The sequence below is a fragment of the Macaca nemestrina genome, chromosome 11 (genome assembly GCF_043159975.1).
Source record: "Macaca nemestrina isolate mMacNem1 chromosome 11, mMacNem.hap1, whole genome shotgun sequence".
Taxonomy (NCBI): Eukaryota; Metazoa; Chordata; class Mammalia; order Primates; family Cercopithecidae; genus Macaca; species Macaca nemestrina.
In genome coordinates this window covers 117,114,915-117,131,848 of record NC_092135.1, presented here as the reverse complement: position 1 = coordinate 117,131,848, position 16,934 = coordinate 117,114,915, and the positions used below count along the sequence as shown (strand labels likewise).

At 45.1% G+C, this 16,934-nt stretch overlaps 1 protein-coding gene across 8 annotated transcripts in view; it reads left to right on the top strand.

The window, feature by feature from the left end:
• Positions 1 to 8,222: 8,222 nt before the first annotated feature.
• LOC105481243 (cilia and flagella associated protein 65) overlaps positions 8,223 to 16,934 on the top strand; it is a 40,005-nt gene continuing 31,293 nt past the window's right edge. For 2 of the 8 annotated variants that reach the window (XM_011740685.3, XM_071073404.1), the window contains exons 1-6: positions 8,224 to 8,318; positions 9,276 to 9,322; positions 10,341 to 10,461; positions 10,667 to 11,021; positions 11,339 to 11,542; positions 14,345 to 14,529. In XM_011740685.3, coding sequence (XP_011738987.2) covers positions 10,869 to 11,021; positions 11,339 to 11,542; positions 14,345 to 14,529 — 542 coding nt within the window. In that variant the 5' untranslated portion in view covers positions 8,224 to 8,318; positions 9,276 to 9,322; positions 10,341 to 10,461; positions 10,667 to 10,868. Of the gene's footprint in view, positions 8,319 to 8,439; positions 8,801 to 8,997; positions 9,193 to 9,275; positions 9,323 to 10,340; positions 10,462 to 10,666; positions 11,022 to 11,338; positions 11,543 to 14,344; positions 14,530 to 16,934 lie in introns of those variants that run through there. The other 6 variants (XR_011610068.1, XM_071073407.1, XM_011740677.3 and 3 more) reach the window with 6 other exon arrangements.

The following is a 16,934-nucleotide window of genomic DNA, read 5'->3' as shown; positions in this document are numbered from 1 at the left end:
TGCTGCCTGGCACGCATGCACATCCCATCCACCCCAGCTGGGCCTTCTGCCCAGTCAGGGTCAGGGTTTGACTTCTGGGCTGGCCTTCCCTGCAGCCTATTTAAGAGCTCTCTCATCTGTGTGGGGAAGAAGAATTGGGGAATTATTACCCCCATTTCAGAGATAAATAAACCAAGGCCCCAAGAGGGAAAATGCCTTGCCCACAGCCATATCTTCCATAATCTATTATGCACCTACTATGGATTAGGTGTGCTACGTGTGATATTCACATGTCTTTTTTCATCCTAACAGTGTGTGACATGAGGTTGTTCCTAATTCCTACTTTGCAGATGAAGAAACAGAGGCCCAGAGAGGTGAAGTCATTTTCTTAAAAATCAAACATTAGCAGAGTTCAGACCAGATCCCAGGTCTCCCACAGCAGCAAACTAAGAGGATGGGAGGGACATACTCCTCACCTCAGCCTAAAGGACTGATGAACTTGGTATTAACCAGAACCCTGTTAGAGAAGGGAGTTCTGGAGGAATAATGTTCTAGGTGCTGTGAGGGGATCCAGGATAGGGTTGGGTTGGAGGGACGGTCAAAATATGTCCACAAATTCTTTGACACTTCTCCTGTAGAGATGCTGGGTCTACCTCAAATCTGGTCTGAGGCTAGGTCAGAAAGGTCATGCAGCTTCTGCCTGGTTCTACACTAAGACTGCCATGCTGGAGAGTGTGTGCACCTAACCTATAGAGAGGTGTTCCAGTCCATGGTCCAATTGACACCCCAGCTAACAGCCAGAGCCAATTGTCAGCCATGGGAGTGCACCATCTTGGACATTCAGCCCAGCCGGGCCTTCAGATGGCTGCAACCCTGGCCAAAGTCTGAATGCAACCACATGAGAGACCCCAAGCTAGAACTACATGGCCAAGCTGCTTCCGAATTCCTGACTCACAAAACCACAAAATAAAATGGCTGTTTGGAACCTTGACATTTTGGAGTAACTCCTTACACAGCGATAGTAACCAGGACAAAGGGCATAGAGGGAATGTGGACTAATGAAGGCTTCTCCTGAGGCTTTCCAGAGCCTCAAAACACAATTTGGCACAAAGGCTTTTAAAAATGGAGACTGCATGAGCCTGGAGGAGGTGTGGCCTAACCCTTTGTCATCTGAAGAGGCAGCACAAGAAAACTATGAAATGGAATAAACTTGGGGCAGATGGAGATGGTGACAAAGGGGAGGATTGAATGAGCACATCTCCCCACATTCAGTTGATTGAAAAAATCAACTGTACATCTGCCTTTCTGGCAGTACCGCCACAGAAGCGAGGAGCTTTGCAGTGATTCTAGAAGAAAGGAAGCTCGTGGATACAAGCTTGTGGTTAGCAAGAAGTTATACATGGTCAATTGGAGAGAAATGTGATTAGAGATTTTTAAAACCCAAACGTTAAATGTTGAAGAAAGTGCTCGAGGGTTGCAGCCAGAGCTGGGAATTGGATTGGACATGCCTGTGGACCGTTGCTAGCCACATTTGCTCAGAATGTCCCTGCAAGCAGAAAATGCAGGACCTCAGCAAGAAAGTTCAGAAAGTACCGTGTTCCCCTAGCAAACTCCAGGAGTATTTGCATCTGGCTTCTGCACACACCTCTGAATGGCTGACTTAGGAAAACTCAGAGGAAAGGAATCAGGTAGATGATAGGGAATGGGTGTGGCTTGGGAGAGTGGTTGGGAGTGTAGGGGTGAAAAGGATAGTGTGAGGACAGGGTTCTTGGTTTCGACCTATTAATCCTAGAGAAGCAAAAGATGGGGATGATCAGAATCTAAAAAGAGAGAGAAATAGCAATTTTATAGTGGAGAATCCCAGCAGATACCACTTTAGCCAGTTATCAAGCTAGCATCACTGATAATGCATATCAACACTATGATATAGTGCTCTGAGAAGGGCATATCACCTCTGTGTTACCCTCACTCTAATCATGAGAAATCATGACACAAACCCAGAATGAACCTTTTACAAAATAACTGACAGTACTCTTGAAAACAGTTAAGTCATGAAAGGCAAGGAAAGACTCAGGACATGGTGAAGGATACTAAGTAGGCATAAAAACTAACTGCCAAGTGGGATCCTCAACTACTGGAACAGGAATAGAACACTAACGGACAAACTTGAGATATCTAAATGCCATACTTTTGTTAATAGCATTTGTGTATCAAGGTTAATTTCCTGGTTTTGTTCTATGGTCATGTAAGATGTTAACATAAGGGAAAGGTGGGAGAAGTGTTTATGAAAACTGTCTGTATTATTTTCGTGACACTTTGGTACATCTAAAATTAGCTCCGCTGGAGTGGGGTTGCTCACTCCTGTAATCCCCGCACTTTGAGAGGTCGAGGCGGGAAGATCGCTTGAGCCCAGTAGTTGAAGACCAGCCTGGGCAACATGGTGAAACTCCATCTTCACAACGAAAGTACAAAAAAAAATTAGTCTGGCATAGTGGCACGCACCTGTAGTCCCAGCTACTGGTGGTGGCAGATTGGGTGGGGGTTGGGGGGTGATGTGGGAGGATTGCTTGGACCCAGGAGGTCAAGGCTGCAGTGAGCCATAATTGTGCCACTGTTCTCCAGCCTGGGCAACAGAACAAAACCCTATCTTTCTAACAATAATAATAATTTTAAAAAGAAAAATAATAAAATTAACTCAAAAAATTTAAAATGCAAAAATAACTAACAAACACAGAAAACTAACAAACACAGAATCTTATGGACCAGTCAAAGGTGGGCTCTCTTACCATACCTGAGTCCAGGCTGACTCCCACACTGAGGAAGGCCAGCCACACTGAGCTGGTGGTCATATCATAACACCTTCATTTGAGAGAGGGCTCTAGTCAGAAATGGAGTGGAAAAAGGTGTGAGGAATTAAGTAAGATGGAAAGTCACAGAGTAACAGTGTTCTTCATTTACTCAGAACCTGTAATGAACCAGGCACTGTGCTAAGTTTCTTAATTCTTTTGTCTCCCATAAACCTCATAACCTTTGAGGTAGCAGTTATAGGTTTGCCTGTTTACAGATGAGGAACCTGGTTCTTACAGAAATGAAGGAAAATATTATACAGTTGATAGCTGATGGTGTTGGGATTCAAATTCCAGTCTGCTTGGCTCCAGAGTCTTTTTCCTAGCCACTCCACTGTACTGTCTTCTCGGGGGTGTTGTCATTCAGTTCAGACCTCGGGATTTCTGCGTTAGGGTAAGTGGAGAAAGAGGCGATAGAAGGTTGGAGGAAGGAGAAAGGGGGATGGCCTGGCCAGCGGGAGCTGTCCGTGGTGCTGGTCATAGAACCAGCTGGAGACTGTGTAGGTGAAAGCAGCAAGGAGAGCTACCACAGAGAAGGAGCAATGTTTAGACTAGAAGAAAACAAGTAGTTAGCTGTGTTCACAATTCCTTCCCCAGTGAGTAGGATCAAGAAGGGGAAAGATTTCAAGTTGAAATAAACAACCATATATACAGTAGCTAATAAGGTAGGGATTTGCCCTTAGGTGTGACTTGCACCTAGTACAGTATGGCTGTACTGGTTGTTTATATCTGGAAATACTTTGGTGCCAGTGGTAAACAGTCACTTACTGAGCCCTAAATTGCCCTGGACGCTCTTCCAGTCCCCTGCCTAAACTACTCATGCTTCCTTATGACCCTGGCACAATGTGGGCTTCCAGGACCCTGGCTCTGGCTCTAAGGCCAACTGGTGTCCAGCTCACAGGTCCATTCTCATGCTCATAGGTGCACACACCTCACCAATTGTTACGTATTTTGATTACAATCCTGTTTGTTCCCATTTTACAGATGAGGAAAGTCAGGTTTAGGGAGGTTTAACCATTTTCCTGACATTGCTCAGCTATTAAAAGCTGGAACCAGGACTTGAACTTGAGTTTTCTGAGATTAGACTTCATGTCATTTTCCCTCCATCCTCCTACTGTTAGCTTGTATGTCTTTCTACTCTGTGGTGGGGACAATGAATAGAGGGAGAAAGTTATCTATGGGGCCTGAGTTTTCATAGGAGAGTTAGAAAATCCTGGCTGGGCTGGGTGCAGTGGCTCACTCCTGTAATCCCAGCACTTTGGGAGGCCAAGGCTGGTGGATCACGAGGTCAGGAGATGGAGACCATCCTGGCAAACACGGTGAAACCCCGTCTCTATTAAAAATACAAAAAATTAGCTGGGTGTGGTGGCAGGCACCTGTAGTCCCAGCTACTCGGGAGGCTGAGGCAGGAGAATGGCATGAAGCCGGGAGGCAGAGCTTGCAGTGAGCCGAGATCGTGCCACAGCACTCCAGCCTGGGTGAGAGAGCGAGACTCCGTCTCAAAAAATAAATAAATAAAATAAAATAAAATAAAATAAAAAGAAAATCCTGGCTGGGCGTGGTGGCTCACTCCTGTAATCCCAGCACTTTGGGAGGCCGAGGTGGGCAGATCACGAGGTCAGGAGATGGAGACCATCCTGGCTAACACGGTGAAACCCTGTCTCTACTAAAAATACAAAAAAAAATTAGCCGGACGTGGTGGCGGTCTCCTGTAGTCCCAGCTACTCAGGGAGCTGAGGCAGGAGAATGCTGTGAATCCAGGAGGCGGAGCTTGCAGTGAGCCAAGATCATACCACTGCACTCCAGCTTGGGCAGTGCAGTGCAGGAGAGCAAGACTCCGTTTCAAAAAAAAAAAAAAAAAAAAGAACAAAAGAAAAAGAAAATCCTGTAGGGGTCCCAGGCAGAAAGGAATGCTTTCCTTTAAATTTTCTTGCCATTTGGCAGTCTATCCCCAAACCCTGCCAGTTTTGGGCCCCAGCAGCCCTTTCAGACTGGAGTTGCAACCAGTCTCTTAACACCTTCCAATACCAGTAGCTGCAGGGGACCATGACCCTCTAATGCAGAGAATGTCCTCTGTCTGCTCCTAGATCCAGCCCTAAACTACCCAGTGGCCCTCTTAGCTACAGCCTTTTCTCGCTCTCTATCCCCCACTCCAGACTGGGCTGAGAATACTTACCCCACTCATTTCTGAGGACAGGAGCTTCTGTGGGAGTGCCTACCTTTTCTTTTTCTGTTTGTTTGTTTATTTGTTTGTTTTCGGTATACCTTTACATTTTATTTTGTTTATTTTTTTATTATACTTTAAGTACTAGGGTACATGTTCACAATGTGCGGGTTTGTTACATAGGTGTACATGTGCCATGTTGGTTTGCTGCACCCATCAACTGTCATTTACATTAGGTATTTCTCCTAATGCTATCCCTCCCCCAGCCCCGCATCCCCCGACCGGCCCCAGTGTGTGATGTTCTCCACCCTGTGTCCATGTGTTCTCATTGTTCAACTCCCACCTGTGAGTGAGAACATGCAGTGTTTGGTTTTCTGTCCTTGTTATAGTTTGCTTATAATGATGGTTTCCAACTTCATCCATGTCCCTGCAAAGAACATGAACTCATCCTTTTTTATGAGGAGAGCCCACCTTTTCACCTCCATCCCTCAAGTACAACTTGAATGCAAACTGATTCCAGAACCAACACTCAAAATGGAGTCAGAATCTCAGGACGGAGAGAGGCAGGAGAGGGCTTTCTAAGTGCTGGATCTGGGTGGACTTGTAACTGGATAGCAAGGCACCCTGGTGTCTCCTCTTGTCATTCTCCATCCAGAGCAGCAAGGTAGCCTCCTTCTTGGAGAAACAAAGCAGGAGGACGTGGAGATGGCAAAAATTTCCCACTTCTCCAGCATGCAGCAGAGAGGCTGGATGCTTGTAGGAGGCGCAGGTGTGCAGAAGGCTGAGCGGCTTACCTACAGAGATCTCCCATTTAGTGAATGTTCTCTCTCTCTCTCTCTCTCTTCCTCCCTCCCTCCCTCTCTCTCTCTCTCTCTCTCTGTGTGCGTGTGAGAGAGAGATTTTGTTGATTGCCTACCACATGTCAAGTACTTTACACATACCTTATCACTCAATTTTCCCACCTGCCTTCTCAGAATTATCCCCAGGTAACAGATGAGGAAACTGAAGCTCAGAGAGGTCATGTGACTTGCCCGAGGTCATGTGACTTTCCCAAGGTCACACAGACAGTTAGTAATAGAGTGGGGATTAATCTCAGGTCTACCTGATTTCCCAGCCCAGGGTCTTCTCTATATGATGGAGGGCATAGGGGTGTGGGAAGATACCTGGGAAAAAGAAGCTTAGAAAATGTATTTTTTTTGTATGTGTGTCGAAGTTCAAATCATGGAGTGTGCTTTTACCTTTATTATTCCTCACCCCAGCTTCCAGGCCAGGAGGATCTGAGGCCATCTCCCTTCCACCCTTCCTCCCTTCTCCTACATCCTGATAATCAGTTTCCTGTATCATCACCCAGTCTTGAACCCATGATCTTTTTTCTTTCTTTCTTTCTTTTTTTCTTTTCTTTTTCTTTTTTTTTTTTTGAGATAAAGTCTCGCTCTGTCACCCAGGCTGGAGAGCAGTGGTGCGATCTCAGCTTACTGCAACCTCCACCTCCCAGGTTCGAGCAATTCTCCTGCTTCAGCCTCTCAAGTAACTGGGATTACAGGCATGAGCCACCATGCCCGACTAATTTTTATGTTTTTAGTAGAGGCAGGTTTCACCCTGTTGGTCAGGCTGGTCTTGAACTTCTGACCAAACTCCTGATCCACTAGCCTCAGCCTCCCAAAGAGTGGGCATTACAGGTGTGAGCTACCACACTTGGTCGCCTCCCCCATGATCTATTTTTGGGTCTAGGGAGAATATGATTAACAGGTCCCAGTACCCATTATTTCGCTGGTTCTGGGCTCCTGGAAAGGGAGAGTTTCAAAGCAAACCCAGCTTCCTCTTTTCCCTCCTCAGGCTCAATCTGTTGTGAAGCCTCTTTCCATGTGTGTGCCTCCCTGGGCAAAGTCCAGCACGCAGGCTTCTCCCTGGGAGTCCACCGATGTCAGTTGCGGTCACTAGGCATCAGGGCTTCTAGGAGGCAGGTAGACACCTACAGAAGCAGAGCCTACAGGGGCCCTGTTAAGAGGAGGAACCATCCCCTTTAATTTTTCCAAACCCAGAATCCACCATTGAGCAGGCAAGAGCTCTGGAAGGAGGCTCCCCAGTGAAGAGGCACAAGGACGCCTTTAGCATGAGCTGTTCTTCCTCCTTGGGGTTTTCCCACTGAGATTCCTGGGGCCAACACAAAACCCTGCCCCCAAAGTCCCTATTTCTTTTTATCCTAAAAGTGAACCAGTTCCTCTCCTTGTCCCTAAGGTCTAGCTGAGTCAGGCTGACCATTTCAAAAAGAATTTGGGGAAAAACAAAAAGGAAATCATTATAGAAACTACAAACAGCGTAAAAGTCGTCATGTCCAAAGTGCAGGTTTCAGATTCTGAGAATCCCGTTAAAACCAGTGAAAAGCTCACTGAGTTCCACATTCTTTGATTCCCGGAAAACTACTAATCATGCTGGCGTAATTTGCCTGCCCCTTCCCTCCAGCCCTGCCAGTCTCTGGCCATGTGATCTCCCAGGCCAGCTCAGGTCACTTTGTCATCTCAGTCCATCTTTCACCTTTCACAAGTCAACTCCAACTCTCCCAAAATGATAGCTTATCTTCTGTGTTTACCCCTCCACTCACTAAGCTCTCTCCGTCTAGTCACGTTCCCCCTTCCATCTGAAAGGAAACCGGTTCGCTGTCTTGGGGAGCAAAATATCCTTAGTTACCCAAGAGTAACTTTGAGACTTTCAGCTTCACGTACTAAGGAGTCTTCACAAAATGGGACCCTTCCTCCAACACACATGCCAGCAAATGAACCAACGGGCTTCCAAAAGTCTACATTATGTATAATAATTCCTTTATACGTTAACCTTCCGATCCCTTCAAGAGTTGTTTTTCTTGTTGCTGAGCAAGAAGAAATGCCGGGAGAAAACGCAGAGGACACCTTCCCTGTCATCAGCAAAAGGGATCTATTTGCAAAGCAATATTCAAATAAGAAATAACTGCGGGCTGCTTTTAAGTTAACAATTGCAATCACAGAGAATGAGGTTCTGTCTCTATGCGTGTGAGAGTGCCAAGCCCACCGAGGAGCTTCCTGCGAATTTGGTCGTCAATTAAAGTCATGATTGCTGGAACGTCACGACAACTAGGGGGCTCTACATTACCATGTCGCGACAGGTAGAAGCCCGCAGTTACTGCCAGCAGGAAAAATCAGGGAATCAAAACTGAATACAGAAAATAAACTTGGGCGGCGCATTCGCCTTCTACGAATCTTGCCTCACTCGGGCTGCCGTCGTTGCCCTGGGATATCTGAAGACGCCGTTTCCTGCGCGTCCTGTGTCTATGGAGACGGCAATATGGCGGCGATGTAAGTTCTGAGCGTTAGTCCCAGGGTCCCAGGGTCCCAGGGTCCCAGGGTCCCAGGGTCCCAGGGTCCTAGGGAGCGGCGCGAGTGGCCAGGGAAGGTGTCTGTCCCGGGAGACCCTATCCTTCGGGAAATCGTGGCCAGAGGTCCCCTCCATGCTCTTCAGAGAGCCACATGGGACTGAGTCTTGGGCGAGATCAATCAGACTAAAGATCCCAAAGAGAAAGGAGAGACAGCTCTAAGTGTATTTTGTCCCCCTTTGTTTCATCTATTTCTTTCTCCCTCGACTCTCTATACGACGACCTGCCACTTTTTCTAGTGGTTATCTTGGAGATTTTTAGATCAGCAATTAGGCAAATAAAGGAAGCTCATGATACATATTTTCAAAGTTCTCGAAATTGGAAACTTCAATTTAAAACAAAACAAATTCAAAACAAAACAGAAAAACTTCTCTTGCCCAGTCTCTTCACAACGACTGCAGATGTGTGAGTCTTTTGGAAGAATAGTGCAGGCTAGTGGGGAAGTTATGGTTGTTAATTACTATAACATAGATTTGTTTAGTGCTTTTTCAAATCCTGTTTCATTCGAGCTGCACATCAACTTTGTGAAATCGTCAGGATAACCCACATTTTACAGGCGAGGAGACTGAGGCTCCAGGAGATGGAGAAATTTGCCTATCCCCGTAGAGTCTGAGAAGATGCTGGCATCCAGCTTCCCTTGCCCTGGGACCACTTCCCTAGCCCTATGACATGGGTTGGACCAGCTTTCTACCCCATCATCTCTCATCTCTTCTATGCACTCTCTGGAATAGTTTCATGTGTTGAGTGGAGACTTTTTCAGAGCTCTGAGGCAGGAGCTGTCTGTACAATCCCCTGAGGTCAGAGGCATTAACGAGTCAGGGCAGGGCTGCAAGACCATCCCGTGGCAGAGAAGTAATGGACTCTCTCTGTGTCTCCTCAGCTTACATTTTCTTTGACTTCATCTGAACATCCAGTTCACAGTTGGAGGTAGGAGCCTTGCCTGTCTTGTCTGATGCCTAGCACAGTACCTGGTACATAATAGGCACTCAGCAAGTGCTTTGTGAATGAACGAATGACTGAATCTAGATAGTCCCCTCCAGAGGGTTTAGACATGTTGCCAACCAGGAAAACCAGGGTCAACAGAACCTTCCACTTTGGAAGGGTGATGCTGGGTGGTGGGGGAGGGATAAGAGAGTGTCTGATGGAACTGTATAAATTCCTAAAGGGTGATCTTAAAATTGCTAAATCTGAATACATTAAAATAAGGAACTGAACGACAAACTTGAAAAAGGATCATTTTAGGTTAAATAAATGGGTAAGTCACACGTAATCATAAACTGTTGTAAGAATTAAAATACCTGTAAGGGAGAATTGCTTGAACCCGGGAGGTGGAGGTTGCAGTGAGCTGAGATCTTGCCAGTCTGGGCAGGAGAGTAAGACTCTGTCTCAAATAAATAAATAAACAAACAAACAAACAAATAAATAAGGGCAACAGAGTGAGACTCTGTCTCAAATAAATAAATAAAAAATAAAATAAAATCCCTGTAAGGACCTTACAACACTGCCTGCCATGTAGGTTCTCAGTACATGTTAATAGACATTATTATTTTTGAGATTGTTATTTGAAGAAGAGGGGGAGGATACTGAGTAGTCTGAAAAATATACAAATGTTCAAAAAAGGTATTAAAGTGATGCTGTCCAATGTGGTAGCCAATAGCCATTTGTAGTTATTCGGCACTTAAAATATGGGTAGTCCAAATTGAGATGTGCTATAAGTGTAAAATGCACACCAGATTTCAAAGACTTAATACAAAATACGAAAGTAAAGTATCTAAATAATTTATTGATTATTTACATATCGACTTATATATCGATTATTTACATATTGATATTTACATATCGATTACATATTCAATGTAGTATTTTTGATATGATAGGTTAAATAAAATATATCATTATAATTAATTTTACCTGTGTCTTTTCACTTTTTTAATGTGGCTACTAGAATGTTTTAAAGTACACATGTGGATTGCATTATATTTTGGGGAGCAGTACCATGTTCTGTGATGTCATGGATGATGGCTTCGTATCAAGTGTAAAGGGAAATCAGAGATGAACCATTTGTGGTAAGTCATAGGGATCTGCAAACCACTTCCACATGTGCTTGAGTGGAGCTGGCTTAGTCTTGGTGTGTGAGTGTGAAAATTGCTGTCCTCTTATAGAGGTAACAAAGTCACACTTGAGTGTGTGTGCTAAGGGAAGCCAGCTAAAGGAAGAGGGGATTCAAGGTGATGGAGCCAGAGCTAGTCTGAGATACTTTGTGTCCCTTAGATCGAGGTCAAGCATCCTCTTGAGCATTTGGTGAAAACTGTGGCCATTCCCCCTGGAAAACAGACATGTATGCATACATAGCATCTGACATATCCTTTACATATGTGTCACATATATTTGCATATGATTTCAGCTACAGTCATCAGGGATCCTGCTGCTCTAGAGATGGATTGACTTATGCTTTCATTGATCTATTTCAGTGATGTTTACCTTAACAGGTTGTAGACTGGTGGAGGAAACCCAGAAGGTAGAGAATCCGTCAGTCTCATTTGCCTCTTCTTTCCCCCTTATTCCTCTTCTCACAAGAGGCAAGAGCGTTCAGAGGAAACAAGCAGAGAGTAAAAGCCAGATAAAGGTAATGCACACACTTCAGTAACACCCACTGGAGCTTGCTGAGCAGTGCCAAGAGTGGCCACGGAGGGGCATAGTGGGGTGGGCCTTGTTCCCAAGTCTCTCTTTGGAGTGCCTTTCCTGATGGTGAGTCCCTAGGCTCCCAGGCAAAGCCCTGGATCTCGTGTACAGCCTCATTCCTCATGGTGCCACCTAGCACCTGTTGCCAGAGCTGGAAAGCAGACCCTTTCCTCCATGACAAGGATGGCTATGAGAGTCTCCTCCCTCAGCCTCTCTTTCTCATGTCACTCCTGTCTCCCCCACCCTCTGCTCTCTTCCCAGCTCCATACTCAGAGTGCTCCCTTTGGACTGTGTCCCAAGGGCCTGATGCTTACACAGGCTCCAAGCTCCATCATGAGGTCCAGGAACAGCAGGGACCACACTGTGAACTCTGGCGGATCCTGCCTGAGTACCAGCACGGTGGCCATCCCCGCCATCAATGACAGCAGTGCAGCCATGAGTGCCTGCAGCACCATCAGTGCCCGGGTAAGGATACAGCCAGGGCAGGCAGAGCAGGGTGTAGCAGGGCCAGGGCAGGGCATGGGGGGCAGGGCACTGGGGTGGGAATCTGAGAGGCCCTGACTCTTCCCTATGCATCTTAGCACTAGACCCTGTCTAGACTTTCCTTGTCACCTTTTTTCCACTCAGGAAAGAAAATATTACATTGGCCATTGAATACACTCAGTAAATATTGAAACTGAGAATGTAAGCTCCAAGAGAAAAGGGATTTGTCAGTCCTGTTCACCATTGTAGCACCAAGCACACTGGAGTGCTGGGAGCAGTGAGTGCCTGAGAGGCCGTGGGATAGGAGAGTGCCAGAGAGGAATGAGTCAGAGGCTGGTTGGATAGCTAGGATTTCTCTTTCCTCAGAAAGTTCTTCTGGCCTTGACCCCTAGGACTTTGTGTTTGACCAATAATGTATGGATGCTGTTTACTTTTTGCAGCTCTTCGTAGTTCTCTCTATGTGATGATGCAGCTGTCCAGGGGTGTGACTATGGGCATGGCTTTGTGTATGATACAGTGTGTGTCTGTGTTGTGTGGTATACAGTGCCGAGCTCCTTAGATGTGCTGCCCTTGCCTCCCTGTGAATGGAGGGTCGTGTTTTAAAAGACATCTCTGTCCTCTGTGCCATTCCGGGCCTGTTTGCCCTTGGATTCACTCACTGCCCTTCCCTGCTCTGCTTTGAGCCAGTAGGAGATTGGAAAGTGGGAGGAAGGGAGAAGCCAGGGCATTTCTCTTCCTCTCTCTGCTGTTCACGGTGTCTCTGTCAGCAGCTGCATTTCCCCTGTGGCTCCAGTTCCCATCAGACAGGCCTCAAGGCTGTATTGACCCCACCACTTCTCACCTAGGTGTGGTGGCAGCTTCTTGATGTTGCCAACTCCCAGGTTCCCTCACTACCCATGGTTATGCAGTAAATTCCCTGGTTTTTTTTGTTGTTGTTGTTTGTTTGTTTTTTCTTTTTTCGAGACAGAGTCTTGCCCTGTCACCTGGGCTGGAGTGCGATGGCGCAATCTCGGCTCACTGCAACTTCTTCTTCCTAGGTTTAAGCAGTTCTGCTGCCTCAGCCTCCCGAGTAGCTGGGATTACAGGTTCCTGCCACCATGCCCGTCTAATTTTTTGTATTTTTAGTAGAGACAGGGGTTTCACTATGTTGGCCAGGCTGGTGTTGAACTCCTGACCTTGTGATCTGCCCACCTTGGCCTCCCAAAGTGCTGGGATTATAGGCGTGAGCCATTGCGCCCGGCCACAGTAAATTCCCTGTTTTAAACATTCAGAGTGGCTTTTGTTTTCTTACCTGGACATTGGCTGATGCACCAACTGATACTTATAGTAAATTACCTCCCATAATCCATGTCACCTTTCTTCCATAGGTGACTCAGGAAAGAAAATAGTATGTTGGCCATCAGACACACTCAGTAAATATTGAAACAGAATGTAAGCTCCAAGAGAAAAGGGATTTGTTGGTCCTGTTCATCATTGTAGTCCCATAGCTAGCACAGTGTCCGGTGCATTATAGGTACTCAAAAAATATCTGTTGAATGGATGACTATATCCTTATATTATGCAACAATATAAAAGCAATACTTGGTCAAAGATTTAAAAAATGGTGGCCGGGCATGGTAGCTCATGCCTGTAATCCCAGCACTTTGGGAGGCCAAGGTGGGTAGATTACCTGAGGTCAGGAGTTCAAGACCAGCCTGACCAACCTGGTGAAACCCTGTCTCTACAAAAATAGAAAAATCAGCCGGGCATGATGGCGGGTGCCTGTAATCCCAGCTACTTAGGAAGCTAACGTGAGAAAATTGCTTGAACCTGGGAGGCAGAGGTTGCAGTGAGCTGAGATTGTGCCATTATACTCCAGCCTGGGCGACAGAGCGAGACTCTTACAAAAAAAAAAAAAAAATACACACACACACACACACACACACACACACACATATAGTATAAAATATATATATATACACATATATAGTATCAAATACACACACACACACACACACACATATATAAAATGCCAATGAGTTGAGTGCTCATGGCAATGACCGTGGTAGGAAAAGGCAACCAGTTCATCCTCCCTCCACCTTACTACCCCAGGGAGGGTTTCCATGCCCCCTCCTTCTTCATCTAGAAAGGGGTGATGGATAAGCCTATGGAAAGATTTTCCATTACAGATGGAAATGCTGCACATGGCAGTGCTAGCATCAATCACCAGGAGCAGCCCTTAGAGTGGCCTCAGAAGTCAGGGGATGGGTGAGGTGAACAGCAGACAAATTGACTCCTCCTCTGCCCCACCAGCCAATTGAGGAATGGGAGAGGGAATGGTGCAGAGGGAACTGTGGTCTGGAAAAGGACCTGGGATAGACTGCTCTAGCTAGGAGAGGCATCTGTAGCAAGGGGCAGGGCTGGGAGAAAGAAGAGGGGAGGAGGTACCTGATGGGGTGGTATCTGAGGGCGCACTGAAGAACAGAACAGAAGCCTGCATTTGTGTGCTTGCACAGAGTGGCTGATGGGGCTGCCCAGGGAAGGCTTCGGGGGCAGGGGCTCTAGTTGCAAAACAGTTCCAGTCTTGGAAGAGGTGATATCTGACTTCAGGGCCTACCTGCCTCTCACTATCTGTCTCCAGACCATCCCCCAGGGGTTAGGGGTGGTGTCAATCATTGTTTTTCTGTCTTGTCCTTTATTTTCTTGGTGGTGGAGGAGGAAGACCTTCACCTGTTCTCTGGATCTGGGCATCCTACCCTGCTGATACATCCTTTCTGCTCCCCCTTCTCCCTGCCACCCGAACAGCCTGCAAGCTCCGTGGACACTCAGATGCACTCCCCAAAGAAGCAGGAGAGAGTGAAGAAGAGGGTCATCTGGGGCATTGAGGTGGCCGAGGAGCTGCACTGGAAAGGCTGGGAGCTAGGAAAGGAGACCACAAGGAATCTGGTTCTGAAAAATCGATCCTTGAAACTCCAGAAGATGAAGTACAGGTACCAGTATAAGGGATCAAGGACCCAGTGCTAGAGCATTGAGCCCTGAAAGCTGGCTCTCTTCAAAACAAAACAAAGCAAACAAAAAACCTTCAACATGCCATATAAAAGCCAGTGAGTGTTTAAAACACGTGCAGTATGAATAATTGTGCAGCTATAGTCTATTCTTTTTCATTGTGGTATAGTGTCCCAATGTGTGCCTGTACCATAATGCATTCATCCAGAATGAAGCGAGTTTGGACTGTTTCTAGTTTGGGACTGTTACCAACATTCGTGTATATGTGTCCAGTTACATAAGTACGAGAGTTTTTCTGGGGAATACCAGGTACTATGAAGGCTCACGTGATTTTGGGGTCTTATGAAAGTGGTTTTTTGTTTGCTTGTTTGTTTTTCTGCGTAGTTGTTAAATTAGTGTCCTTGCGGGATGGAGCCATCTATTCTGCCACCTTGCTCCACCTTCTGTCTTTTCTGGGGAATAGACACAGGAGTAGAATTGCTGAGGCTTAGGCCATGTACCTGTTCACTTTCTGTAGATAAACCAAATTGTTTCCCAAAGTGCACAGATTTCTTTAGACGCCCACCAGCAGCGTTAGAGAGTTCCCATTCCTCCACATCCTTACCAATAACTGCTATTGTCAGAATTTAAAATTTTTGCCAGTAATGGTAACTTGTGGTTTTAATGTGCATTTCCCTGATTACTGATGAATGAGGATGAGTGTCTTTTTGTAGGTTATTGACCCTTTGCATTTCTTCATGTGTGAAATTTATGATCAAGTCTGTGGCCATTTTTCTATTACATTATCTTTTCTTTCTCCTTTTTGGTATAAGTTCTTATCCCAATTAAAAACCCTTTGCCAGTTATGCGTTGTGGATATCTTCTCTCATCTTATGATTTGTCTTTACTCTCTTTATTGTGTCTTTTGAAGAATAAAAGTTCTGAATTTTAAAGGTATCAACTTTATCAGTCTTTTTTTTATGATTGGTGCTTTTTTATGCTTTTCCTAAGAAGTCCTTTTCTACCCCAAGGTCATTAAGATATTTTCCTCTAGTATCTTCTAAAGACTTCATATTTTTGCCTTTTAATATTTGTCTTTTATCTATATGGAATTGATTTTTATGAATAGTAAATTTTGATATCTGGTTGTATAAGTCCTCCTACTTAATTCTTCTTCTTTTTTTTTTTTTGAGACGGAGTCATGCTCTGTTGCCCAGGCTGGAGTGCAGTGGCGCTATCTCAGCTCACTGCAAGCTCCGTCTCCAGGGTTCACGCCATTCTCCTGCCTCAGCCTCCCAAGTAGCTGGGACTACAGGCACCCACCACCACGCCCAGCTAATTTTTTGCATTTTTAGTAGAGACGGGATTTCACCGTGTTAGCCAGGATGGTCTTGATCTCCTGACCTCGTGATCCACCCTCCTCGGCCTCCCAAAGTGCTGGGATTACAGGCGTGAGCCACCACGCCTGGCCTTAATTCTTCTTCAAGATTGTCTTAGCTATTCTTGGCCCTTCTTTTGATCTTTTATATAAATATTCAAATCAGCTTATCATACATGCACATAAAACTCTTCTTGAGATTTTGATTGGGATTTAATTGGACCTATAGATGAATATGGGGAGAAATGATATCATTACAATATTGAGTCTTTTAATCCATGAACACGGGCTATCTCTATATTCATTAGGTTATTTTTCATGTCTCTCAATAAAGTGTAAAGTTTTCTCCATAGACATTTAGCACATCTTTAGTTAGATTTATTCATAAGTATTTTATATTTTTGCTGTTGTTATATATGACATATTTTTTAGTTGTTTCATTTCTGTCTGTTGCTAGTTTTTAAAATGTCATTTTTATATAGGTATTGTGTTCAGTGTCTTGGCAAATCCTCTTATTAATTCTAATAATTTATTTGTTAGTATTCTTGTTTTTTCATGCACACATTTGTATTTTAAATGGAAAATGACATTATTTTTTTCTTTCTAGTCCTTACACTTTTTGTCTTTCCTTACTGTGTTGTTAAATAGAAAAGTGTTGAACAGAAGTGGTTATAGGGGCATCTTTGTTTTGTTTATCATCTCAGAGTAAAGGACTGCAATGTTTCACCATTAAGCTGTCTGGTAGGATTGATTTCCTGTAGGATTTCTGTAAAAGTGTATACATTGTCAGATTATGGGAATATTCTTCTATTCCTGCTTTGCTGAGAGGTTTTCTCATAAACACACATTAAAGTTTATCTAATTTCTTCTTTCTTTTTTCTTTTCTTTCTGTTCTTTCTTTTCTTCCTCTCTTTCTTTCTTGTTTTTTTGAGACAGGGTCTCGCTCTATTGCCCAGGCTGGAGTATAGTGCATTAACATGGCTCACTGTAGCCATGACCTCCTGAGCTCAAGCAATCCTCCTACCTCAGCCT